Here is a 26,219-nt window from a genome sequence, read left to right as displayed (position 1 = left end):
GTGATTATTGACTAACCAATTTGGTCATTTTAATCTGATAATATCAGTGGCAGATTTATTTTCAGATCAATTTTATTTAAGAAATTGAAATAACTCTTTTAAAACTAGTGTTGTAAAATAACATTTTTATCAGGTTTTCAGTCAAGCTGCTTCCTTAGTAGATAGGGAATTTCTACTGAAACAGAAATGTGCTACAAATAAAAAATATACCTCCAGTATTTATCACGTTTGTGGAAACACACTTGTAAGATTTGGCCTTCATATTATGTAGCTCATGGCCTCCATATCTAATTTGGAGGATTCCCTCAGCTCTCTAGGCCAGTTTTTGTGGCCATGTTGAAGACTGTGAGAGGAAATGGCCTCCTCTCTGTCCACTGACAGATACCCTTCTTTTATTGGGAGTGATTAATTGGATAAACACCAAGCCTTTTTTAAAAAAAAAACCAAATCTTGAAATATTTTGTTTCTTTGAAAATGTGAACAGTAGTGGACAAAAGCCCTTCAAAACTTCAGCTTTTATCTGGAATGCTGTCTAATGCTAGTTTTTACAGGCCCAGCATGAGACAGCAAGGATTTTAATTCAGTCATGGAAGCTTTGCTGTTTTTAATTTTATTATATATGTTAACTCCATCTTGACCTTGTTAGGAATCCACATGGTTACTACTAACAAGCTGGTTTTATTCTGTCATTGACGACAATTATGATGCAAAGATAATTGGGGTTGGAGCAAACAAAAGGAGGAAGAGAAGACCGGGCTTAGATCTTTTCAGGAGCTTTTTGAAAAATCCATAATGAGGAAATGACAGATGTCTGTATTCAGGGGATCATAGTATTCCCTTATGAAATATGAACTCCTTACAACTCTGTTTCAGAGAAGATTCCCAGAACAACACAGGATTATATGCCACAGAACATGAAAGAGATGCTATTGTGATATAAAGCAGCAGGTGACTGAAATAATTCCTTTTACTCCTGAAACCTGCCCTAGGTTCTGTAGCTTTGCCATTTTCTCAGTAACTGAATAGTGAATATATATCAGTTCGTTGATCTCGTCATTAGTTTGCTTGCTTCTGGCATCACAGGCACTATGGTGACCCAGTGATCAGCATTCCCCTTCTTTACCCATTGTGTTTTAAGCATTTCCCTCAGAACTATTCCCTTCCTCCTCCTCCTCCTTTTGAGAGCCATTTCTGCTTCTAACTGCAAATGGTTTTTCCCCCCCAACTCATTTTCTTGGGGGGGGGGGCAGAGAGAGAGAGAGAGAGAGAGAGAGAGGGAGAGAGAAATAAATGTGAATGTATTAACCAGAATTCTATTAGGAGGATTTCTAAAACATACAGACTTTATAAAACATAAAGAAAAGACAAGTCAGGTGATAAGATAATTCTGGAGAAATTCCTGAAACTAAATGAATTATCAGGGTTTTTTTACAGGTCAGATGTTCATTGTTATTCAGCTCCTTAAGAAGCCTTTATATGATAGCCTCCAGTTAAGTTATAAAAGCATTGGTTTAAGCTCTTCTTTTTCTTTGCTAAAATCTGTCCAAGATTTCAGATTCCTTTAAAGGCAAAATTAACCATCCAACACTCAAGGAACATATTTCCCATCAAAATCTTTCTCTCCCAGTCCAAAAGTTCTGATTTATCAACCATCACTACCACGTTTTCTAGGAGGCTCCAGTTGCTTCAGAAGTCAGTGCTTCTACTTTGTCTTTCACAGCACAAATGAGTTGTACATCTGTAATAGCTTCCTTATTTATTACTGTATTCAAACCCTCTAAAGTAAGTGATTGTTTGATAAGGAAGCCCAAGTTATTATGGTAGGTTTCTCAAGAGATGTCCCCATTGCAAGCTGAAAGAAACTGCAAATTAATTGGGCTTCAAGTCAACATAAATTTGTTATTAGAGGTCATAGTTATATTAAAAGAGGGTCATATCACTGATTCTTTCAGTTTAATTCAGTCTTCAGGTAGTCCTTGATTTACGACCACAATTGAGCCCAAAATTTATGTTGCTATAAGTGAAACATTTGTTAAGTGAGCTTCGCCCATATTACGACCTTTTGGCCACAGTTGTTAAGTGAATCATTGCAGTTATTAATAACATAGTTTATAAGTGAATCTGGATTTCCTATTGACTTTGCTTGTCAGAAGGTCGTCAAAGGTGATCTCATGACCCCGGGACACTGCAACCATCATAAGTACGAGTCAGTTGCTAAGCTTCTGAATTTTAATCACGTGACCAAGGGGATGCTGCAACAGTGTGAAAAACAGTAATAAGTCACTTTTTTCAGTGCTGTAACTTTGGCCACTAAATGAACTGTTGTAAGTAGAGGATTATCTGTATAATGTTCTTATGAATTCACAGTGTGGCTAGTTAACAAACCAGACTTCACAAAGTGAAATTCAAGAAGTAATTGATGGCTGAATGTGACTTGTGATCTATACTTGTAATTGATAGCCTCAGCCTAATTTCATCACTTGTGTTTAGAGTTTTAGAAAGCTTCTGGAAACATGACTGCACCCGGCATTCCTAGATAATACTGATAATATGGTTGTGGCTTGGCAAAACATCTAATAAACACTGTCTAGTGCTGAAATAACCACCTTTTTTCTAATATGGATCCAAGGAACACATTAATGTCTTTGTGTTTTATACTAGTTTGATATAATTTTTCTGTTTAGGCTTTCCCTTGATGATTGATTAATCAAAATCTTAAGTGTATAAAAATACTCTAGATTATCTCGTAGTAGCAATATATTACTAGGAATATATAACATCAATACCAGCAGTGCTTTTCATTAATATTGAAAGCACAATTTTAGTGCTGGTTTCTTTAGGGACCAACTTGTGCACTATCTCCCTACAACTCATAGTAAATGGAGACAAATGAATCCATCCTCTTTACATTGTACTTGTTACTTCCGTTTGGGTACAATCATTTTATCTGTCAGTTTGTCTGATTATTTCTGTCAGCCTGCCTAACACTTCCTACCCTATGAAATCCAACACTGCATATGTGTTGGAAAATATTCTTACGCTGCATGCTAAAATGAAACCAAATCTGCAACAAAGTTAAGTCAGTCGAAGAAAAATGTAAGTGCACTTCAATTGTGTAAAATACCTTGAAACTTGATCTGATGGTAGCTGATCCAGGTCTTGAATTTTTTTTTTTCCCAAATGGCACTTAAATGGCAAATGTTAGGCCAGCACACTGCTTTGGATTCAAAGGCCCAAAGAGACTGCAAAGGGCAGCTGCATGACCCTGGAAAAAGATGTACTGTAGCTGCTTTAAGGAGCTGCAGACGGTTCTGGAACACTCCAAAGTATCTTTTTGCCTTGGAGTCTTAAGCACTGCATAGCTGTAGTAAATTTCTCTAGAATAGACAAAGGAGAGAAAGATGTTGACATTTTCTGTCATTTTTCACATTGCCTTATGTTAAACAAAACCCTTAAGCTGTTTTCTTTAGCCTATTTCCTTGGAGTTGAAATTATCTAAAAGTGAGTGAGTGAGCTATAAGGACCATATTTATAGTGATGTCATATATGGATTGACATCTTTTCCCATCCACCATATCTCTGCTTTAAACACGCTTTTTAAGTATTTAGTAGAGTAGAATGCTCTATCTTAGGTAGAATTGCCAACAATTTCATGAAATATTTTGCTGTCTTTTTTTTTTTTGGTTGAAATTTCAAGATGTAGAATTCACTAGTGCTTGTTAGTAAAGAATGCTAGCAGAGTTTTTGATTGGCTACATTTAGCTTCAAGCCGAAAGCCATTACAAACGAAAAAATAATGGAGTTGTGTTAATGCCTGTAACTAGCTATTTTTTGGGAGAGGTGGATTCTTAAAAATTTAGTGTATAATTACTTTATAAATAAATTCAAGAAAATGTCCTGTCAGAGGTTAAAAACAAACATATGGTTGCTACTATTGTCAGCATCCCTTAAATTTATAGCTCATTCAGAATTTAAGATTTGCAATAGAGAAGAAGAAATGAAATAATTTGAATACATGATAAGTATACTTTGCTGTGCTTGTTTGACCATTCCTGGAAATTTCTTCTGACATTCCAGAGAATTTCTATTACTGGTATTTATCTTTATTTATTTATTTATTTATTTTTCAGATTTCTATACCGCCCTTCTCCTTTCAGACTCAGGGCGGTGAACAGCCAAAGTAAAACACTTTATACACAAAAGTTAAAATAGATTTAAAATAATTAAATAATTTGGCCCATAATTTAAAACATTTCAATTTAAAACCAATTTCAAATTTTAAAAACCCATCATAAAATCAGGACAGCCCGGCTAACTGAAAGAAGTAGGTTTTAAGGGCCCGACGAAAAGTCCGGAGGTCTGGGATCACTCGTATCTCTAGGGGTAGATTGTTCCAGAGGGTAGGTGCCACCACAGAGAAGGCTCTCCCCCTGGGGGTCGCCAGCCGACATTGTCTGGCCGACGGCACCCTGAGGAGGCCCTCTCTGTGGGAGCGAACTGGCTGGTGGGAGGCAATTGGTGGCAGAAGACGGTCCCGTAAGTACCCCGGCCCTAAGCCATGGAGCGCTTTAAAGGTGATCACCAACACCTTGAAGCGCACCCGGAAGTCCACCGGAAGCCAATGCAGCTCGCGCAGGAGAGGAGTCACATGGGAGCGCCCTGTCGCTCCCATAATCCCCTGCGCGGCCGCATTCTGCACCAGTTGGAGCCTCCGGGTGCACCCCAAGGGGAGCCCCATGTAGAGAGCGTTACAATAGTCCAGACGAGAAGTGACGAGTGCTTGAGTGACTGTGTGTAGGAAGTCCCGATCCAGAAAAGGGCGCAATCTTTGAACTCTAGAAGAAGGAAAACCTAAAAAAAAATATTTGGTGTATATTGTAGCCAGAAAAAAATGGATGTTACTAATAAAATCATCTATTTTTTCTAATGTGCTCTAAACCTTTTTCCTTTTCTCATTCCTTCTTAATTTAAGAATAGTATTCCACATATACAGTAGCTGTTTATTCTCTTTTTCTATAGAAAATTCAGTTGTACTTGTAAATCAAGGACTACCTGCATGTTGCAAAACATGATGTCCATAAATCTTGATTAATCTAGAAAATTTACATTCTCAAGTTAAACAATTGTTTGCTTTATTGTTGCTCTAATGAGAATTATAAGACTTTTAGGAAAGGTTCACTAGTAACACTTATTTGTTTATGTCTATTATGCTTTCATTCTTTTCACTGCCTCCCCATAATCTCTCACAAAAGGTGTCTGGGTTATTATCATATAATCATAGGGTTAGGAGAGGTCTTAAGGAACTATCCAAACAAGTGTTTTTCAAACTTGGCAGCTTAAGATATGTGGACTTCAACTCCCAGAATACCCTATCCAGCAAGAGTTGAAATCTCATCTTACACATCTTAATGTCATGAAATTTGAAAAACATTGATCTAAACCAGGGGTGTGAAACTGGCAGCCCATGGACTGGATACATCATGCGCAGCCATGCCTACCCCATCTCCTCGAAGGGAAAACATTGCAATACATCACATGATGGCAACATGATGTGGTGAGTTTGACACCCTTGATCTAAACCAATCGACGTTTTACTTAATGTAGAATCCACTAGAGCATCTCTAAGAGCTGACCATCTAGGCCCCATTTGAAGACCTCTAGGAAAGGAAAACTCACATTTGATAGCCTTTTCTATCAAATGACATTTCTTCATAGGACATCTTTCTTGATGTGTAGCATGAACCTGTTTCCTTGCAATTTTGACTTCTTAGTTCTGAACTTGAATTTCTGGGCAATAAAGAGAAAGTCTACTTCCTCTTCTGTGTGACAGCTCTTAAGATCTTTGAAGACCACTATCATATCTTCCCTCTATCTTCTCTTCTGTAGGCTAAAGATATCCAGATTCATCATAGGACTAGATTTCTAGGTAGTTTACTATCTGGATTTGTTCCAGTTTGTCTCTTATTTTTCAGTTATGATACCTAGGATTGGATATGGCATTCCAGGTGGGATTTGACTAGGGCGGAATAGAATCACAATGGCATCTCATAAACTGGACTGTCTGCTTCTAGAGTAGCATTTGCTTTTTTAGCTGCATCATACTGCTGGTTCATATTTAACTTGTGGTTGAAAAAGACACCCAGATACTTTTCACATGTAATATTTCTATGCCAGGGTCTATGATTATTCTGTACATATGCCTTTCATTTTTGTTACCCAGATGTAACGTTGCACAACTCGATGTTATTACAATTTTTTTCAAAGTCACTATGATTTTTATACTATGATGTGGTAGCAAATCCCATGCGCCAAACAGCTGAAACTATTAATCTGTAAGAATGGAGGATTCATCTTCTTCCTACTGGTGGAACCATGTTCTTTTGCAGAGGCTACCTCACACTGGTAAATTAACAATTTTAGCCAGTTGCCTGCCAGTAAAAATTTAGGGCTGTCTGATGTCTTTTCATCTAAGACTTTGGCAGTTTCTTACTTATTTGAGCAGTGTCTAGGACCAGAATGGGTAGATTTGTGAGTGAGTCTACCCAGTTTTGGCCTGTAGCATAAGCACAAATTATATATTTGTTCTTCCTGAAGATATTATAAGAGTGTATAGAAGGGAGGAAATGTAAGTGAGGGAGTATTTATCTTTTTAAAGATGCTTCAGATGCAGAAACTACTGCCTCCTTACCTTGGAAGAAGCTTCATTGAACTCATATCTGAAGGGTTATTATGAAACTAGTAGCTTATCCTAATATTCTCTTGAAAAAAAAGTACTTTTATTAATGCTTTTTTATTGGCTGGGGAAAAAAAGATTGGAAGGACCTGTTGCTGTGTTACTTATTATGGCTGTGTAAATCCCTCGGAAGAGGTGTTTCAGAACATTTTAAAAATTTAATTATTAATGTGGTATATCTTTTTTTTCCTTTGAAAATGTTCCTAGCTATCTCTAGAAGTGTATGCTATTTTGCTCTGCTTTAAAAATGATATGAAAATTATATATTTATCCACAGAGCCAGGAGCAGCAATCAAGCCTCAAAAAGATGTAGATGCGTTAGCCATTTAGAAGAGGTGGCCGATTCACACTCCTGTGGATTCTAAAAATTCTTTTGAAGGATTTGCATAGCTCTATTATTTGCAGTTTAAGTTTCACAGAGTGAAATGAGTATCACAGAAATGTATGGAATTACACTAATGGGAAGTATGAAAAAGGAGGCTTGGTAGAATAATGAAGTGAAAGAGACTGTGGATGAGAAAAAATGCATATAAGAGAATAATTGCTGCATATTATTGTGTAATAACAGCATAGAGAAAAAAGATGCAGAGAATGTAGTCATGGAGATCAAGGGATGACTAAACTTTATTTAAAATAGTTCAAATGCAGAACAATATCAATAGATGTAAAATTGTTTTGGAAGTTGGTAAATAAATTTAAAGGAAAAGCAGTGACATGATTTGAGATGAATGTGAACCAAGGGAATTCTGAAATTAATATTTTAGAGCTCTATATCAAGAATATATGGAACATTATACAGGGATTAGAGTGTTAAGCTAAAAGGAGATGTTCATGTAAGTCATTGTAATAATAAAATATAAAGATATTTTTAAAAGAAACTGTAGTGAATTATAAATATTCTAAATCTTTTTAAGAAGATGTTTTGCATTTGTGGGATTTATTAGAGTTATCATATTGGAAACTGTCCCAAACAGAGAGAGAGAGAGGAGACAGAGAAAGAGGGAGGGGAGGGGGAAGGGGGGAGGGAGAGGGAGGGAGGGAGAGAGAAACACAGAACTTATTAATGGATATATCTTCAAATCAAAACTTGTAGTTAAGAATTCTGCCACCTACTTCAGAATCGTATTTGTACTGCAGGCAAGCTTATTAAATAAATTATCTTAATGCTTCATGAAATTGGCTACAAGTCACTGATCGGGGAAAATAAAGAAATGCTTTTTAATAATAGTAAATAGAGACAATTTCAGAAGGTCTCAACAAGCACAAAGTTTTTAACATATTACAAGTATTAATTGATGAGATACAGTACTTTTAATCTGTTCCATATCCAACTTGCATCTTCATAACTGTTTTGTCTTCTTACCCCCATTTCAGTTTGAATCTTAACACCAGTTTAACCACTGCATAATCTGATTATGTGAGCAGCAATAATATTACAGCTTTATTAAATGGCTAATAAAATTGGTTAATCATATAAGTTGATACCAGAGTCCTAAAATAAATGTAACATTATTGATATTTCTGCTTGAGCTGAACTAAATTGTACTATTGGAAAGATCTGAAAATAACTAATACTCTGTATTTTGCCTATGTTATCTGTTGAATCCATAACTTGCGTTAAATATATGAATTTTGCAAACTGTGGTACTTTAGTTAGTATGAGTGCAGTTTGCTCATACCTTCCCAGAGATAGCACTCTTTTTTATTCAAAAATGTTCAAATGCAGATAGTGCAATAGAGGGATAGCATGCACAAAAATTCAGACCAACCCTTTTTTAGAAGTTTAATTGATATTGCACCTTGCATGGAAATGCTAAATTCTCAACATGCTAGTGATGATCCATGAAACTGTGTTGCAGGCCTCTCCAATTCCAAGACTTGGCAGATTCTACCACTCCGTGCATGAATGGAAGTCACACTACTCAGCATATAAAACAGGAGTGCTTGGGTGATTATAAAGGCCTATCTGAGATTTCTGCACAGAGAGGGATTACTGACGGAATGGAACTGAAAGGCTCAGGCGGCCTTCATCTTGAAGTTGACCACAATAGCCTTACCAATTCACTTTCATCGCAGTTGTTTAATAATGAACATAGCCCCTCCCTGGGCTCCTTGTCACTCAACAGCCCTCACCATTCAAGTAGACAACAGGCAAGCAACCTGAAGAAGAGATGCATCTCAGTGCTGCCATCTTCTGCTGATGGGATTGATATTACAACTATCATCCGCACATCCCAGACCTCGCTGGTTACCTGTGTGAATGGACTGTGGACTAATTCAGCTGGTGTTTCCTCTTCTCCTAGAGAGATCACTCTTCATAGTGCTCAGAAACCCTCTCGCCCCCAGTCCTGCTCGCAATCTGGGAACCACTGCCATATTCCTTCCCCTTCAGTATGCCTTGTCCCTGTTTCCACTGAAACTATCCGAGGGGACTGTGACCATTCCCCAATGCAGCACACAGGAGAGAATGCAAGCTTCTGCCTTATAATGAATACTGCTTCTGCTCCTCAGCCAGATATTTTACATAGCAAACAGAAGTTGAATTTCTTAAAACAAGAACCACTTGATGAATATACTTCTGCCTCCAGTCTTTTTCAGCATCACCAAGAGCTGCCACCACCTTATCATTTACACGAGCAGCAAAACCACATTCAAGGGGCACTAACGCATTTACAGGCCTCTATGTCTCCAAAGTCTCTTCAGATGAGTGAAGGTGATGAGCAGGAGGCCAGCAGTGGTAAGCAGATCTGTCGATGGATTGATTGTAGTGCTGTCTATGATCAGCAAGATGAATTGGTTCGGCACATAGAAAAGACTCATATTGATCAAAGGAAAGGAGAGGACTTCACTTGCTTCTGGACAGGCTGTGTTCGCCGGTATAAACCTTTCAATGCTCGTTACAAGTTGCTAATCCATATGAGAGTTCATTCGGGAGAAAAACCAAACAAGTGTATGGTAAGTCTGGAATGTATTTATTTGACTGGAAATACTCTGGAATTGCATCTCCCCCCCCCCATTTTCTGTCTTCTAAAATATTCTTCCAATAGGAATTACAGGTTTTTATGTAACTTGTATAGTGATATTATGAAGCAGAATCTTATCTGTCAAAAACCTACTCTTTTATTATACTATTCTTTTATCAGAATTATGCTATTACCCTATAGTAACGCTTCATTTTGTTTTTTTTGAGAGGAAATAATATAAATATTGTTCATAAATATTGGCATGTTGTATTTTGTTGCCCACTGCAACAAATTTAGCTTTTAAATACAAATGGTTTATATTTGAAAAGGCCACTGAAAAATTAACAGGATGTTCAAAGCAGTTTGGAAGAGTTAAACATAGCGTAGAGTCAATGTGCCTTGGGTGATATTTTAAATCAAGAAACATGGAGCGCATTTTAATGCTTTTTTTCCAGTTTGCTTTTGAACAGTATCCCAACTGAACAGAAGCTTTTGAAATGATAGATGGCAGAAAAAAAGAAAATCCTAGTAATTATTATTAATGACTAAAATTGAGCATCTTATATAACTTTCAGGATGGCTTTCATTTAATATATATAAAAAACAGTTTTCAGAAGAGAGCTATTATAGCTGTCCTTCTCTGATCAGGCAGATCTAAGCTACACCATAATGCCAACATGTTGAGAGAAGCATTGTCTCTAGTTGAATTATTAGTTATGTGGTAAATTAAAATAAAAACTAATGATTTGCAGTTCAGTGGCAATAATATGAAACTCTTAATAAAGTAGGTAACCACAAAGCAAGATTGGACCAAGCTTCCAAACTCAGTTGTGAAATATAGAACATTTGTTTGCTACCCAAATTGTATTGTTTACAAAGGAATAACTGCACTAAATGTCATCAAGAAGGATCACTTTGAAGAATTGGTGTTTATTCATAGGATTGTGGTTGAGTGTGTTTTGGAAAAACAAATACCCCCTAAGTACAATACTGGTCAGATTTTGGAGTGAGAGTTATTCTTTTCAAACTAAGATGTACTTTTTATTGAAGGGGTATATGGTAGTGTTGTTGGACTTATTTTTCCCAAATGCTGTTCCTAAGAAGAAAAGTCTTATGGTTAGAAATAATGTTGAGATATTCTTAACTGTGATGAGAATACGTTCCTGACAGCCTTATTTTCTCATATTCCTGTTTCATTATGCAGATGATCGTATTAGAAAATGAAATAATTAAAAAATAAAAGTAGTGTATGTGGTTTCTTCTACTCATGGAATAGTTCATAATGCCTCATTACACACATACTTTGTTTTTATACACTTTCTATATTAGTATTTATCTATTTTTTCTACTCTAAATATTCCTATATAATTTATTACCTAATATAATGCCCAATACACTGAATGCTATATTTTCAAAAGATTAAAACAACAGGGATTTTGCTTATTTCTTATCCAGCCCATCCTAAACTGTTTTATGTGTATAACATCCTTTAAATCTTTCCATTGACCTCATACTGGTAAATTATGTGGCTTATATACTCATGACAAGAATCCAAGCATAATAAAGTAGTACACATAACTTTCCACTGCAGTAGATGTTGTTATTGCATTTAGAAAAAACATTAAGATTGCAAGAATCGTCACTAACACTAAGCAGCACAAATAGTTTGTGTAGAGACGGGGAAGAATCAGACATATTCAAATCTCCAGTTTCATTGTGTCTTAATAAGATAATTGTGCTGTATTCCTAAATTAGAAATCTGAAACTATGGAAATGCTTGGATTATTCAACAGTGTGTGTGCGTGTGTAGCCACATAGGAGGTTGCTTTTAAAAGGTATATGAAAACAGTCTCTCTTTTAAAAGTATAATTTAAAAATAAAGTTTCAGGCGAAAGTTTAGTGATAGGTGGAACAGAACTATGGAATTATTCAATAACAGAAAACATGTTGTATATTTTTTCCTCTGATGTGTACATTTGGCACTTATTATGTGGCAGCTTTTAATGTTACCTTTCTATTCAGTTACATCACACAAATCTTTATGTCATTACGTTAACCTCATATAATGGGTAATACTGGAAGTATTTATAATTGTAAATTGCACTGTAGACGCTTATAAATAGTGTATTAGTCTATGGGTTTAGATATTAGACTACTTCAAGTATACTCTTCAGTATAAACAAACAATTGTCAGTAGTGTAGTCAATTCAGTACGTTTGAACGGGTATTTTGTCCGATCAGAATTGAGTTTTTATGTAGTATTACAAAATAAATGTTTGGTGTCCTGTTTTTTTAATGACTGTAGAAGAATTACGGGTAAAACTATTAAAATACGTTTAGTTTTAAAAAGGAAATGAGAAGTTAAATATTTAAAATAATTAAAGTTTTTTTTACAGTCCAGCCCCAAAGTAAACTACAATTGTAGACGATCAAAATGGATTTTCTTTAAATATTAGCTTAGTTTTTAAAAAATACTTTAAAAATCTTAATTCTTAAACTAAGAAAGCAGTGGGTAAACTGCTTCAAAAATTAGTGTTGGTTAGGAGTTTATTTGCAAGCTGTAGTGTAATTGCAGTTTACTCATATTTTTGTGCACCTCAAATTTAAAGAATAATGATTTTGCAAATGTCAATTTTCATTTAAAAATAAAACTTCTTTTGTTTTTTTAGAAAGTCTAAATTAAATACTTTCATGATTTTTCTTGGAAGATGCTCCCCTTCCCAATTGCTTCCAGTGTCTTATTGCTTTATTTGAAACTGGATAGTTTTCCAGTCTGATCAACATCATTTGTTGGTTAAATATGTGTTGAACAGATTCAAGGGAAGCTGGCAACAAGTAGCTTGCTGTCTGTATATATAAAAGCTCCCTTCTATGTAAAATTATTAATTTCTTATGACAGTCTTTGCTACTATGTACTGTAATAGACAAAGGAATTTTGGTATTCAGGCTACTTGAGAACAGGAAATTCATGAGACATTTTGATTGAAAAGTAAATGGTCCACTAAAATGGCACTTAATCCTTTTATTATCTTCCAACAGCAGTTTCCACAATGTATTTTCATGAGGTAAGCTTCCCCTTCAGTCCAACTGTAATACTCATCATTACAGCTGGTTTAAATTTAGCCAGTATGTTCCCTTCTCAGCAACAGAGAGTGGGAAAAGTGGAACACAAATTGTCATAAAGGCATTATTGATATTTTTGGGTTCCCTGGATTTGTTGCCAAAATTTATATTTTTTAATTTTCAGTTAAAATGTATAATCGATGTATTCTTTTTTCAACGCTGTGTCCTTTCATTTATGTGGGGTTATGTTATGCTTTGCTTTTGTTCGTTCTGTCTTTATTCTTTGAGCTGTGTAAGTAGTCTGAAGGAAACTACCTAATCTCTCTGCAATATCCTGTTATGCTTCATATATAGCTTGTGTTATTTTAGTTTTATTAAATTTGGTGCTCATCTGCATTATAATCAGAAAGATAGCTAACAAAAATAATGATGCAATGCCTTTAAAACCTGAACTTTTGAAAGATTAATTTGATGCTTTTTTATATTTGATGTCCCAGACTATAGGAATTTTGATTGTCTGAGAACAAAAATTAGACCGTTTAAATGTTTTCAAGTTTAAAAAAACCCCTTACATTTTGTCCTACCATTGTTTTGCATAATAATGATTAATGAACCTGATACTATACAAAAGTGGTTAAGTTCTTGCTTGTGAGTGTAATTAAGTTATTTCACTTAAAAAAACTATGTATGTATATGTGAGTATGCTGAACTTTATTCTCCATCCTTTAAGCCAAATAATAAATTGTAGTGAAATACTTAACAGTCATCATATTACTATTTAAGTAACAATTTCTAATACTCATTAAATTCAATTTTTACTTCAAATAGATGAATAGTATGATGCAAAAAGAAACTTTTTGGATAGCAAATAACATGCTTGGTTACTGAAAATATTTGCAGGAATAGACAAGTGCCCAATTTCTGATGCACAGATACCTCCGTTTCTGTCACCTATACAGATAACTCTTGAATTGACTACCTCATGTAGCAACCATTTACAGTTACAACCATGAAGAAAAAGTAACTTTATGATCAATCCTTGCATTTACGACCTTTGCATATCTGTAATGCGAAGGAAAGCTGAAGTTGCAATTTCACTTAATGTCTGCTTCGCTTATTGACCAAGTTGTCAGTCCCAATTGTGATCACTAAACAAGGACTACCTGTAAAACCAAACTTCTATTAAATGTCTTCATCAGAATTTTTTTCCAGTTATAATCTACCTTTATGTGATCCCCCCTTTTCCCCCAGAGAGTGGGTTAACAAGCCCAGCAGAACATTAAATGATCCAGTAATTGGATCCAGTGGGATTGATGGCTCTTTGCAGATTTTTGTTTTTTGAATTGGGATTTATACAGGTGGTCCTCAATTTACGACTGGTCACGAAGTTACCATTCAAATTTCAAATTAGATTCCCAACAGCTACTTATGACTCAGTTCCAACAGCTGCACATGCACAAATGCACACATGTCACACTCTCTCTCTCACACACATTCACACACACATGGTCACATGATTGCATTAGAGGTGTTCAGCAACCATCACAGTTACAGAATTCTGTAGTCACGTGACTGTGATTTATGACATTTTTGCATGTTTCCAGTCTTTTTTGTCTTGTTTCCAGCAAAATATAGCCCATAGGAAGATGTTGATTCGCTTAACAACTATGGCACTCGCTTAATGACGATCACAAAAAAAGGTCATAAAATCATGTTAGTTATGTGGGTGCCTTGATTTACAACCATCGTGATTTACAATGGAAATTTGGAGCTCTGTTACGGTCATAATTGGAGGACTATCTGTGATCATCTACTAGTTAATATAGGGAATGTGGAGATTATTACATTTGTTTAACAGGATGGTCCCTGAACATATTTTCATAGAGTTCCTTGGTTTATTTAGGAGCCAAGGCAAATGATAAAAGAATTTGGCACGTAATGAGTATATAAGAGGATTGTCTTGACCCATTTCAGACTGACCTTAGGTCCATATTTAGTACTGAAATGTTTTTGGTGATGAGTGATCTTTTCTGGAAGAAAGAAGAAATAAAGATATTTGAATAAGTTGTTTTTATATACAGGTAGTCCATGATTCATTTAGTGATTGTTTCAAGTTACAGCAACAGCAGTTAGACTTATACTCTGCTTCACAGTGATTTACAGCCCTCTAAGCAGTTTACAGAGTCAGCATAGTGGCCCCAACAATCTGGGTCCTCATTTTGCCGACCTTGGAAGGCTGAGTCAACCTTGAGCCTAGTGAGATTCAAACTGCCAAATGCTGGAAAAGTTGACTTACAAGTGGTCTTCACACTTGCAACTGTTGTAGCATTCCACAGCCACATGATCAAAATTTGGCCCCTTGGCAATTAGCTTGTATTACAAAGGTGGCGGTGTCTGGAAATCATGGGTTTGAAACCTTCCCAGCCAGCTTCCAACAAGCAAAGAAATTTTGGTCCTGATTATGGTCATAAATCAAGTACTACCTGTACCTGTGGACTGTTCCTTCATGCTTTCCTTCTAGTCAAAAAGTATGTACAGAAGAACTGCTCTTAACCCTTACTAGTATACTCATTGGGATGAGATTCATAAAATCTTAAGAAATATTTAAGGGGATTACTGCAGTTCTCACTGCAACATTTTAAGTAGGCGTTAATGATCTGAAGTTGCGTTGTTTTCTGAAAACCAAAGAGAATCTGCTGCTAAGTCACATGGTGGGAAGAATTACAAAAAATAAGTAAATGGGGGTATCTTTTTGAGACAGCAGGACATGGAGAAAACATTCTAGGACTAATTCCAAATGTGAGGAAAGCTCTTTTTTTGTCAGAAACATGGCAGGAAAGAAAAGTAGAACCTGGTTTTCCTGAGCCCGGCGGTCCTGGCAACACTCCTCCTTCATTCCATGAATGTTTTTTTTTTTCAAGGGCCATAGATGTTAACGATGTTTATCATCTTGTCTAGCTTTGCCCTGTAGGACAGAGACCACATTCAAGCATCATAGCAAGTGGCATCTTTCACCTACAGGAATTGGTTTGTTTAATAATTATTTTACCATCTGTATGCAATGTCCATCTGACAACTACCAGACCAATGTTGTTTTAGGTGTATCTCTCTCTTTAACAAGGGTAGAAATTGTGAGTCAAGCAGCATATGCCTGAAAAAAAGCCATGACACTTATTGGAGGAGCATGTATAATAATAGCCTTTATACAGTTGATGTATTGGGGGCATTCTCAAGGAATCAGTTAGCGTCTCTGCTGCATATCATTCCAGGATCTCAGCCAAAATATATATATCATTATCTGCTTGCAAAAGTATATGCACATTCCCACTCTAACCAGGATGTCTCTGATAGTGCCACAAGCATAGCATTCCATATATGTTTATGCATAAATACATTAAACAATTAAGGAGATATTACAAAAGCTGGTCATCTTCTCTATTCACAGTTGAACCATTAACAAAGCAGTCTATTTATTGTCATTCTCTGTAAATCAACAAATGTGAAAATTTTTCTTTCTCTCATCTATGCATTTTTCAATGAAATGTTGAAGAACAATCTGCTTTGTAGACCACACTAAAACCACCCTGCAATTGCCAGATGTGACTTTCTCTTATTCATAATTTTGTTCAACACCTTCCCAGGGACATTCAACAAAATTTCCTTTATCGTTTTTGTATTTTCTATTTTTCTTTGTATGCAGTATAATATTGACATTCTGTAATTACACACAGAGTCTTCTCATGGATAGATCCAAAAAATTCTAATACTTCAAATTTTGGGTCTCTTGGCCATAATGAATAATAAATAAAATGCTAGCTGGTGGTAGGAAGAGGGAAGACTATAATTCAGGATTTCAGTTTTGAGTTTCTCTTTAGGAAAGCTCAGTCCAAAATAGTTTTCTAATGGTATATTACTTCTACAAAGTGTATTACATGTTATGAAAGAAATAAAATGCTGAAGCAGATATTTTCCCCCATATATTATAATTGACTAATGTTTAATTGTTTTGGGTTCTTACAGTAGAAATAATTCATGAAGTAACAGATTAAAATGTGAAGCAGATAGAATGGTTTGATAATACTGGGGTGAGGTACAGTATTAATAGCACTATCTCTCTGTGAGGGATATAGGTGATTCAAAAATATGATGGATGGAGGAGGGAGGGAGGGTGGGAGACAGACAGACACACACACACTTTGATCAATGAAGAATTATAAATCAGAGTTTTAGAAATACTAGACTGGATAGGAGCCTGGATAGCTCAGCAGACTAATGCATTGTAATTTAACTCCAGCTGTCTGCAATTAGTAAGTTCGAATCTTGCCAGGCTCAAGGTTGACTCAGCCTTCCATCCTTTCTAAGGTAGGTAAATTGAGGACCCAGTTTGTGGGGGCAATAAGCTGACTTTGTAAAAAATATACAAAAGTATGAAGGCTATTGCTTAACGCATTGTAAGCCGCCCTGAGTCTCCGGAAAAGGGTGGCATATAAATCAAATCAAATAAATAAATAAATAAATAAAAAGTAGACTATAGAAAACTGATTATAGAAATGAATTTTATTGTCATAGTAATTGAAAGTGATAATGAATTTCTATTGAATTTTGAGTTATAAGCAGGCATATTTAGAAAAAAATTATCTTTGTGAATTCAAAAAGAAAGGGAAAATTAATGTGATCCTTTATCATTCATGTTTTTGATGCTAGTTGCAGAAAAGAGTTGTGCTGCACATTTTGAGTTAGATCTATTTAGTAAACAGTGTAAATTCTTCATTTCTTATGTTATTTTTGTTAAGTATGGAGATAACTTGTATACAAAGAGGCTCCTGCGCTCAGATAACATGCAACTTGTTTTTCTGTATAACTTGTCTTGGCCTTTATTTTGAAACTGCACCCAAAGCAGTTAAAAATGGGAAATGGAAAAGGCATGTTTTCATAATCCAGCTCACTAAAGTTTGCACAACTTGCTCTTTGTTTCATCATCCCAACAATAAATCTTTCATTTATGTCAACTAAGAGTGCCTACCAGGTCTGCAAATGATTACGTCTATGAATTGTGTTGGTATTCTTTCACTGTATAGGTAAACGTTAAAATGGGGAGTTGAGTAAGGCTCTTTTATGATTTGGCATGAAATCTCTTAAACAACCCCCCCCCCACACCCAAAAGTCTTGGTATTTCAAGTTCCTTCAAGTGTTTCCAATCTCTTGTTCTCTTAACTACTGTAAGGGATTATAGTAATTTACTCACCTTGGTTATGAAAATCAAATCTGATCATACATTGTTAATAAAAAAAAGACTTCCCCAATCTGGTATTTTTTATATGTGATATTTTAACAATGCCATTAATTCTCTTCTCACAGGTAGAACAGTAAGTACATGCTGTCTTTGAATGGAATTGTTTTCAGTGACTTTAAAGGTAAATGTTCTTTCCAGCTTGATTTTATGCATTATTTAATATGGCTCTTTACAATCAGTGGCAGTTACTCCCTAGTAACCAGACATCAGATCGGGAAAGCCTCTGAAAATCTTTATAATTATTTGCTTTGCTCAAAACCAACCAAAACATTTTTGCTGCTCATACAAAGCTAGCTGGACTAGCATTGACACTTAGCAGAAGACCAGTTAAAGAGGCTCAGGGCAGGCAGTGGGATATAGACAGTTCTGACCCATCAACATCTGGAGTGGCCGCTGCAACACAGTAGTATGTGTCTAAGTTACAGAATGATGCAGAATGATGCATCCTTGTGAAGATAGTGGCTTTGCGTAGTTACCTGACTGTCTACCTTTTGTTTGTTAGGAGAGGGAATCGGGTCAGGAACTAGTAAGCATTGCTTCCAGAGTTTCAGTTTGGAGAAATGACAAGCTAGACGACTTCGATAAAAGCGAGAAACACTGTGAAAATCTCTATCCAGGATTCTAACATTGTCACTTCACTCTGTTTCGGGGGACAGATTTGTCTGTTTTAAAGACACGGAATATTAGGTCTCCTAATTCAGCGGGTGGAAAAAAGAAAACATGAAACAATAAGTTTGGATATTTCTCTGAATTTTTCTTATAAATGCTTCTTGTTTTCTGTTTATTTCCCCTTATCATGGACATTTGGATAGTGTTGGCGAAATGCTTAGAATTGCTTGGCAAAATTGAAGTGTTCTGTGATTATTAAAGCAATCTTCTCTGCACTTGTTTTCCTCTTGAACATCTGCCAATTTGCTGAAAATGAAACTATGATTCACATCCAGTCACTGGATTGTTGTGAATGTCTCCCCTCTAAAGGCTATGGTTTGCATTGCAGATAGACTATATCCAGGTATTAGACTAGACCAGTTCAAATTAGGTTAGCAAGCAGAAGAGGCAATGCCATTATACAGTGGCACTCAAAACTTTGAGAACTCTTCTCAATTTTCAATATTTCTGAAGAAATATGACCAAAACCAGGATCTTCTCCAAACAAGAAGAGAAAGAACTCAATTAAACAAATGAATCAAAAACATTATTCTTTCATTTATTATTCTTTCATTTATTGAGGAAAATGATCCAACAGCTATTGTGCCTCTAGTTAATTCTTATGACTGCTTTAAAAATAGATCCATTTATCCTTTTTTAAAATAAAGTTTTTGTTTTACTTTTCCTTACTCTTTGAACATATTAGTTATTTTTCAGATTAGTTGCTAGATATCTCTGTTTCACTGACGGGTCTTAATTTGAAGTGGCTCATTATGCTTTGGGATAGTGCCACCAGATAGCATTTGAAGAATAAGCAAGAGCAGTGTGTCTACTCATGATTTAGTTTTACATAAAATGGTTAAGCATCTTGGAGTTGTATCCTGATTTGCTGATGCTCACACCAAGATTGGCTGAAAGGGTTTTCCACTACTTACAGCCTTTCAGGGAAATCTTCCTGCAAGATCACATGCATATCTTTTATTATTGCTAGGGAACAAATGCCAAGTCTTCTAGCGGGCCAGCTCAAGAAACAGGAACCACAAGGATTTTTTTTTTATCCTGCATTATTTTTCAAGGTGGAGAATATATCTAATACTTCCTCTTTCTGTTTTCCCCACAATAGCAATATATATATTGGTTTCATTTGTGTTGTGTATCTGGTTCTGATAATTTTTTAAAAGCATTTTGCACCTTGATGAGCACTGAGCAACTTGGACAATTGTTTTAAAATATTATGATGTGACTGGAGATTGTGATTTTTTTTGACTTGGATGTGGTCTGTGGAAATGTGACAGAATCTCGCCTTTTTCAAATGTGATCTTACGACAGAACAAGTGAAAAACAACTCTGTTTTTCTATTCAAGGAGAGTAAAATGTATCTTCCAGCCAAGTCCATTGTGGTCAGCTCACGGTCAGTACTAGAATAAAAAGAAAAATAGTTTTTAGGGAATAATTTTAGCTAAAACCAACTTGGACTGAATAATTGTGTATGCATGTATGCATGCATATACTGTATATAAAAATACTTAATCTGAAGAATCGGAACTTTTTATATCATTGTTTAGCTACAACTATTGAATTCTAGAGTCACCCTTGATGTACTACAAGTGAAAAACATAATTCAAATGATTATAAACTGTCAATGTATTAGCCATTAAATGGCACCAAAGAATTAGAATATTTCTATCATTTGGCTACTATCAAGAATTTGCCCCAATTTGGGCAGCTAAGATGCAATATCTGGATAAGTGTTGAAGAGCTAGAGTTTGGAAAAAGAAAAAAAGGTTTTATGTGAATATAGTAAGTCAACCTGCCATTCAGTGAATAAAATAGATGTGGAAACCAGGTTTCATGTGTCTTATAGACAGAGCAGTAGTAAATACAGGCAAAGACTCCTCTCCATCCTCTATCCCAGGAGTTCCCAACCCCTGGGCTGTGGACTGGGACTCCAGAAACTGGACCATGCAAAGAACCGAAGCCCCATCCACGGGGTGTTACCTGCATCACACAAAACCATGCCCCTTCCGGTCTGTGGAAAAACCTCTCTCCATGGAACCGGTCCCTGGTGTCCAAAAGGTTGGGGGCCACTGCTCTACCTGCTATCCAAATGGAAAGAACCCCACAGCACCGACATAAGTAGAACCAGTATTCTGAAGCAGAAATAGCATGTGTGCAATGTCCTGGATTGCTGTGCTTTGGATTGCATGGTCTCTCAATTGAGGCAGCAATTGTTTTTAGGTTGATTGGGTCACCTATGTTTGAGATGAGGGGAACAAAGCACAAAGAGAATGGGTGTGGATGCCAAGGTTCTGGTCTCCTTCAAACTTAGCAACCAGACACAAAGGGATGATGTCACCCTAGCTGCATCCTCTTCTTACGTTGCCTCCTATATGTCCTCTAGATTGTCCAAATGGAACAACTTGTCCTATCTTCACTTGGAAAACACCACATCTACCTCTAAAGCTGTCTTCTAGCTGCTTTAGCAGTGGTTTGATGATGACATAGAGGTCACATTGTTCATACGCATCCTATATAAAAGAACATTTTGATGAAAAACGAGGCATTTTTGTAATGAAGCAAATCCTGAAGCAAGAAGTTCACCGAGGAGCAAGGAAGCACATTTTAAGTTAAATGTGCCAAAATGTCAAAACAATTGGTGTATAATTAGTTTCACAAGATACGGATATACATAATTACGTGTTCCCAAATTGTATTCATTCAACTGTGTCTATGAAAACATCATTAAAAAATGCCCTATTAAATTGAACCATAATTGCTAATAACTTTTGTCATGGTACTGCTTTTTATCTAATTATTAAACCTTATGAAAAAATAATTCAAATTGTTCTTCCAAAAATGCTGTTCAACTGTTGTGTTATACTTTCCCTGGCTTTAATAATCCACTTCCAAATGCATATTGGTTTCTGGAAAAGAGGACTTGTTAGGAGCGGTTTTTCTAAATTGGCCACAATGATCTATTGTGACCTGCCAGCTGAATCATTGCTATATTTGCAACACTGCCAAGATTGCTGCTGGAAAGGGATTGAAATGTTCACAATACATCAGTGTGATTCAAATATTTTCTTGTGTGTTACCTCAATAAATTGTATCTACAAAAGTCACTTTCTTGCATTATTCAGTAAATGCATTGCCGTCATTGGACTGATAGAGTTGTGAGAGAGAATGACAGAGCCATAACTAAACAGTCTTATTCACATATCTTATTTAAAAACCTTAGGCCAATTCTTAGGGTAACTTAATTCTCAGCATAGTTGTGCATATCAGATGTAAAATACTTTCAAAATGGTTAGAAATGGAGACCTCAATGGAAACGTGGCTCTAACTAATTGAAAAGGAATTAGCTAATTATATACAAATGAGATTACTGAGAAAGAAGAGGGCAACGTTTCTTCCTTAAGCAAGCATCTATATACATGGACATGCTGTTTGGCATTTCTAGATATTTGTGTCCATCATTCACCTATATGTATACAAACAAATTAGATTTTCTATATCCTCATAACTTCTACAATTGTTGCCCTAGTTTATCAGTTATAGCAGGTGATTATAGGTGAGGGTAGATTGATAACTAGAAATGACATTTTCTATATTTTTTGTGAATATTCTTTTTTTATATATATAAAAATCCAGTCAGAGGGGGCTATTAACGGGAGAGAAATGGAGGAATTACAGAAGAACATGATTATACATTTTGCATAATATCTCCAGGTTGATTAAAGTGTTTTTCTGGCAGGTCCGATTGTCCTCCTTCTTCAATCTTAATAGTCAGTTGATAATGGCATGTAAAGTCTGCTTTTAACCTTTAGGAGAAAACAGGTATCATTTTAACAGTTCCTAAAACAAGGTTTATAGCTTCTCCCTGAAATTTCCAATTTCAATTACTACTTCATTTACCAAGTGTTATTTTTATGCCGACTCAACATTTTTGCTGTGTAAAATTAGCTAGAAACATCTGATCAATTTCTGCTTCACTAATATGTATGAAACCTACTATAACTTAATGGCTGTACAGGAAAACTGTATATTTCACAGCCGTAAAATTGTAAGGCATTTCTTTCTGCGCTGATTGAAACTGCAACTATGGTTTAAATGGGTTTATTTATGCCATTCCATACAAATCTAATTTAGCTATTAGAGGAAACTTTGTGGCTTTGGTGCTATGAATTATTGTTTTCTCCCTTTCATTCTGCTCTAGACAGTATTCATTGAAATACAAATAAATCAGGAGAAGAGAGGAAGATTGATTTCTTTGCAAATGCATTTAGTGTTGCCTCCCAGTATTGAAGTTAAAGTTTGCGTGGTAGATGAACACAGAACATTGGAGGCAGATTTGGTTTGCTGATTTACACTGCTGTCATTATAAAAGCCATAATGATATATGAAACAAACTTGCAACAGGAAAAGATTTGCAGTAGATGCCACTAAGGACTGTGCTGGTGGTCCAATTCATCCTTAAAGAGCCATTTCTAGATAAATGATTCTAAGTTGCTTGCTACAACCCACCTTATAGCCAAATTCTGATCAACATTTTGGGATAGCTCCTTCTAAGTGCACACTTAGTGCACAATTGAAGACAGACTTTTAGATGCAGATTTGATTTGAGCATTTAGGTAACAAATACATTTTTTTTCATAGGAATTCTGTATTCCACTCCAGATTCTTTGAAAGTTAAGACAGGCATTAATTTAGTTAAGAAATACATCCATTCTGTTGCTTTGTGATGAATGCAGCTAAAATATTCATAGGCCTAAATGCATTGATATTTAGCAGTCCCATGCTGTAAAATAATGTCAGGAATTAAACCTGTTCATAATAAATGATCAACACCTGACAGTTTGATATGCTTAACAATTTGGCCTTTACCATTTGTAATTACTCTAATTTTCTATCTTTTACATGGCAGTTACATTGAAATCAGTTTTAGCAATCTACCATCCAGGTTAATTTGTTTATAAGTATAGTTTTTAAGAAACTCAAATACTTTGGCCACCTAATGAGAAGGAAAGACTCACTGGCGAAGAGCCTAATGCTGGGAAAGATTGAGGGCAAAAGAAGAAGGGGACAGCAGAGAATGAGGTGGCTGGATGGAGTCACTGAAGCAGTAGGCATGAGCTTAAATGGACTCCAGAGGATGGTAGAGGAAGGAAGGCCTGGAGGAACATTGTCCTTGGGGTCGTGATGGGTCGGACACGACTTTGCAACTAACAACAACAACAACAACAACAACAACAACATCAACAACATAGTTTTTAAATCTAATACAGATTTATCAGGGAGGGGAAATAGGCACCCTGCAAAGGAGGGCAGTAGTTCTAGTGGTTCTAAAGAGCACAGTTGTGTACAAATTAAGTAAGTGAAATTAAATACAAGGTCTCCCAAACATGCCCTTTATCCATGAGATATGTTCAACTCTCAGTTGTGCATTTAAATATTTAAAAATTTTAGTAAAACGTCACATATATGCAGAAAACATCTATACTTTTTGGGCAGATTCAATATGAACAGTTTGACTTCTTGTTTCCAGAATTAAGTCTAGGTATAAGTTAAGCTACTTTGATCTTATTGCATACTCATGCATGTGCCTAATCAGTCCCTGGAAGCGATGCATCATCTCAACCTAATTTATCCTCTGATGCTATTTTGAAAGAGTCACTGTCCTATAATGTGTTTGTTCCTCCTATATAGGAGAATTTTCTTGCTGGTCATCAAGATTAGGTTTCTGATTGCTGCTATGTGATCATATGAGTTTGTGATAATATTTGTTGAACTTTGTTGCAGAATTTAAATCCTGTTGCTGATTATCTGCATTGCAAATGCAACATATATCAACTTAAGTTAGAGACTAATATTTGACAATTTAAAAGGAATTCATTTTACTACAGGTTTTATATAAAACTGTTTACATTAAAGTAACATCCAATTAAAACGTATTATGTAAGCCACATCAGAGTTGAGTACAGATTTTCTGTTTTAACTGACATATGGCCTTATTTATGAAAATAAAAATCATCATGTTTTGATGGTATGTTCACATAATTTATGTAGAAAACCACGGGGGAATGCTTTTACTGAGCATGCTTTTTTCTGGGATTCATTAAGTTCTTTTTAACCCATGTGCAAAGTGGCCCTCCTTCCCTCAATTCTTTAGCCTGGAACAAAGAGCCAATATCAAATACGAGAAGAGATTGGGGTACAAAAAAGGACAAGATGTAATATACCATCCCATGGCATTAGTAATCTTGTGTTTAGAACCATCTATTCATTTGACTCATTAAATAACAAAACCTTTAAATAAATCCCAGAGCTGGTATTGTAGGTAGAAACTTTCACGGTCAAACGGAATGCATTTTTGTCTCTATTGAATTGAAATCTTTTACTTTGTATTTCTTGCATAGTAAGTCCTTTAAACAAGACATTTAATCTATGTTTCCTTTAAGGTAGGCGTTGAAAATCAGTCTGGCTGGAAAGATAATGGCATTATTGGGTGGCTATTGAATTCCTTGTAGAATTTTTAAGGTCAATCAGAACTATACAATTACCCTTGAGATCTACTATTGTGGAATTTCCAGGTAAATAACTGTGGGGTGATATCTTTTCAGTTCAGTGTATTGGTGGCCATCATTGTACACTTGCAGTCTATATGAATGTGTTGTGGCATTTTATTTTGCCTCTGAAGGTAATACTAATCTGGCCAGTTGTATACAAGATTCTGTATAGAAAAAGTTGGAAAGCCGCTAAGCACAGTAATAAAGTAATTTACTTGAATGATTCGTATCGGGAGACAAATACCAGTTCAAGCATCCACAGGCTAATTTCTCATGATATGCTTCTAAAGTACAGTATCATTCTGTTACTTTACAAGAAATTCTGTAATTATCCTTTGATTGTTTCTCGTTCCTTCCAGTTTGTTTACCTGAGTGATCTTTTTAGTTAATATTTTCAATTTTTATTTAATTATTGTTCATACAGTATACCTTTCTGTTTATGTTCTTCTGCCACGATCTGTAACTTTCAGTTATGCTCTTTCCTTTAAATCTATGAAGACTGCTCATAATTTGGATATTCTTATGTGTTTTTTCTAACAAAAAACAGTTTGGTGTAGTGGTTAAAGTGTTGGGCTGGCAATGGAAAACCCAGGTACAAGTCTTATCTTCAGCCAAGGAACTTAGCTGCTATATTTGTTGTTGTGAACTGAAGGAAATGTTTTATTCTTCCATTCATTCAAATTTGATTGTGCTTTGTTTTAGAAAGTGGGGGACAAATTAAGAAAAGCACTTGGTATTAACAATAAGGAAAATCTCCTTCATATTATTCAGTTTCTGATAATTTCATGCATGTATCCATGAAATGTTCTTAAAAGCACTATGGAAGTGGATTGCCTCTGTCCTCTTACATTTTTTTAACTTGTTAGTTTAGCCAAAGTTCTAGAATTTCTTGGTAATTCACAATCAAATGCTACTTTAAGCTTACTTTGCTTCTGACACCCCAAATAAGCTAG

At 35.6% G+C, this 26,219-nt stretch overlaps 1 protein-coding gene across 4 annotated transcripts in view; it reads left to right on the top strand.

The window, feature by feature from the left end:
* Window positions 1–26,219, top strand: part of GLIS1 (GLIS family zinc finger 1) — a 222,662-nt gene that overhangs the window by 89,763 nt on the left and 106,680 nt on the right. For all 4 annotated transcript variants that reach the window (XM_034415113.3, XM_087889740.1, XM_034415114.3 and 1 more), the window contains exon 4: window positions 8,593–9,688. In XM_034415113.3, coding sequence (XP_034271004.1) covers window positions 8,593–9,688 — 1,096 coding nt within the window. The remainder of the gene's footprint in view (window positions 1–8,592; window positions 9,689–26,219) is intronic.

The sequence above is a fragment of the Pantherophis guttatus genome, chromosome 3 (genome assembly GCF_059756535.1).
Source record: "Pantherophis guttatus breed Tessera chromosome 3, ASM5975653v1, whole genome shotgun sequence".
Taxonomy (NCBI): domain Eukaryota; kingdom Metazoa; phylum Chordata; class Lepidosauria; order Squamata; family Colubridae; genus Pantherophis; species Pantherophis guttatus.
The sequence above is the reverse complement of the archived record's forward strand: the minus strand, read 5'-3'. Positions and strand labels throughout refer to the sequence as shown.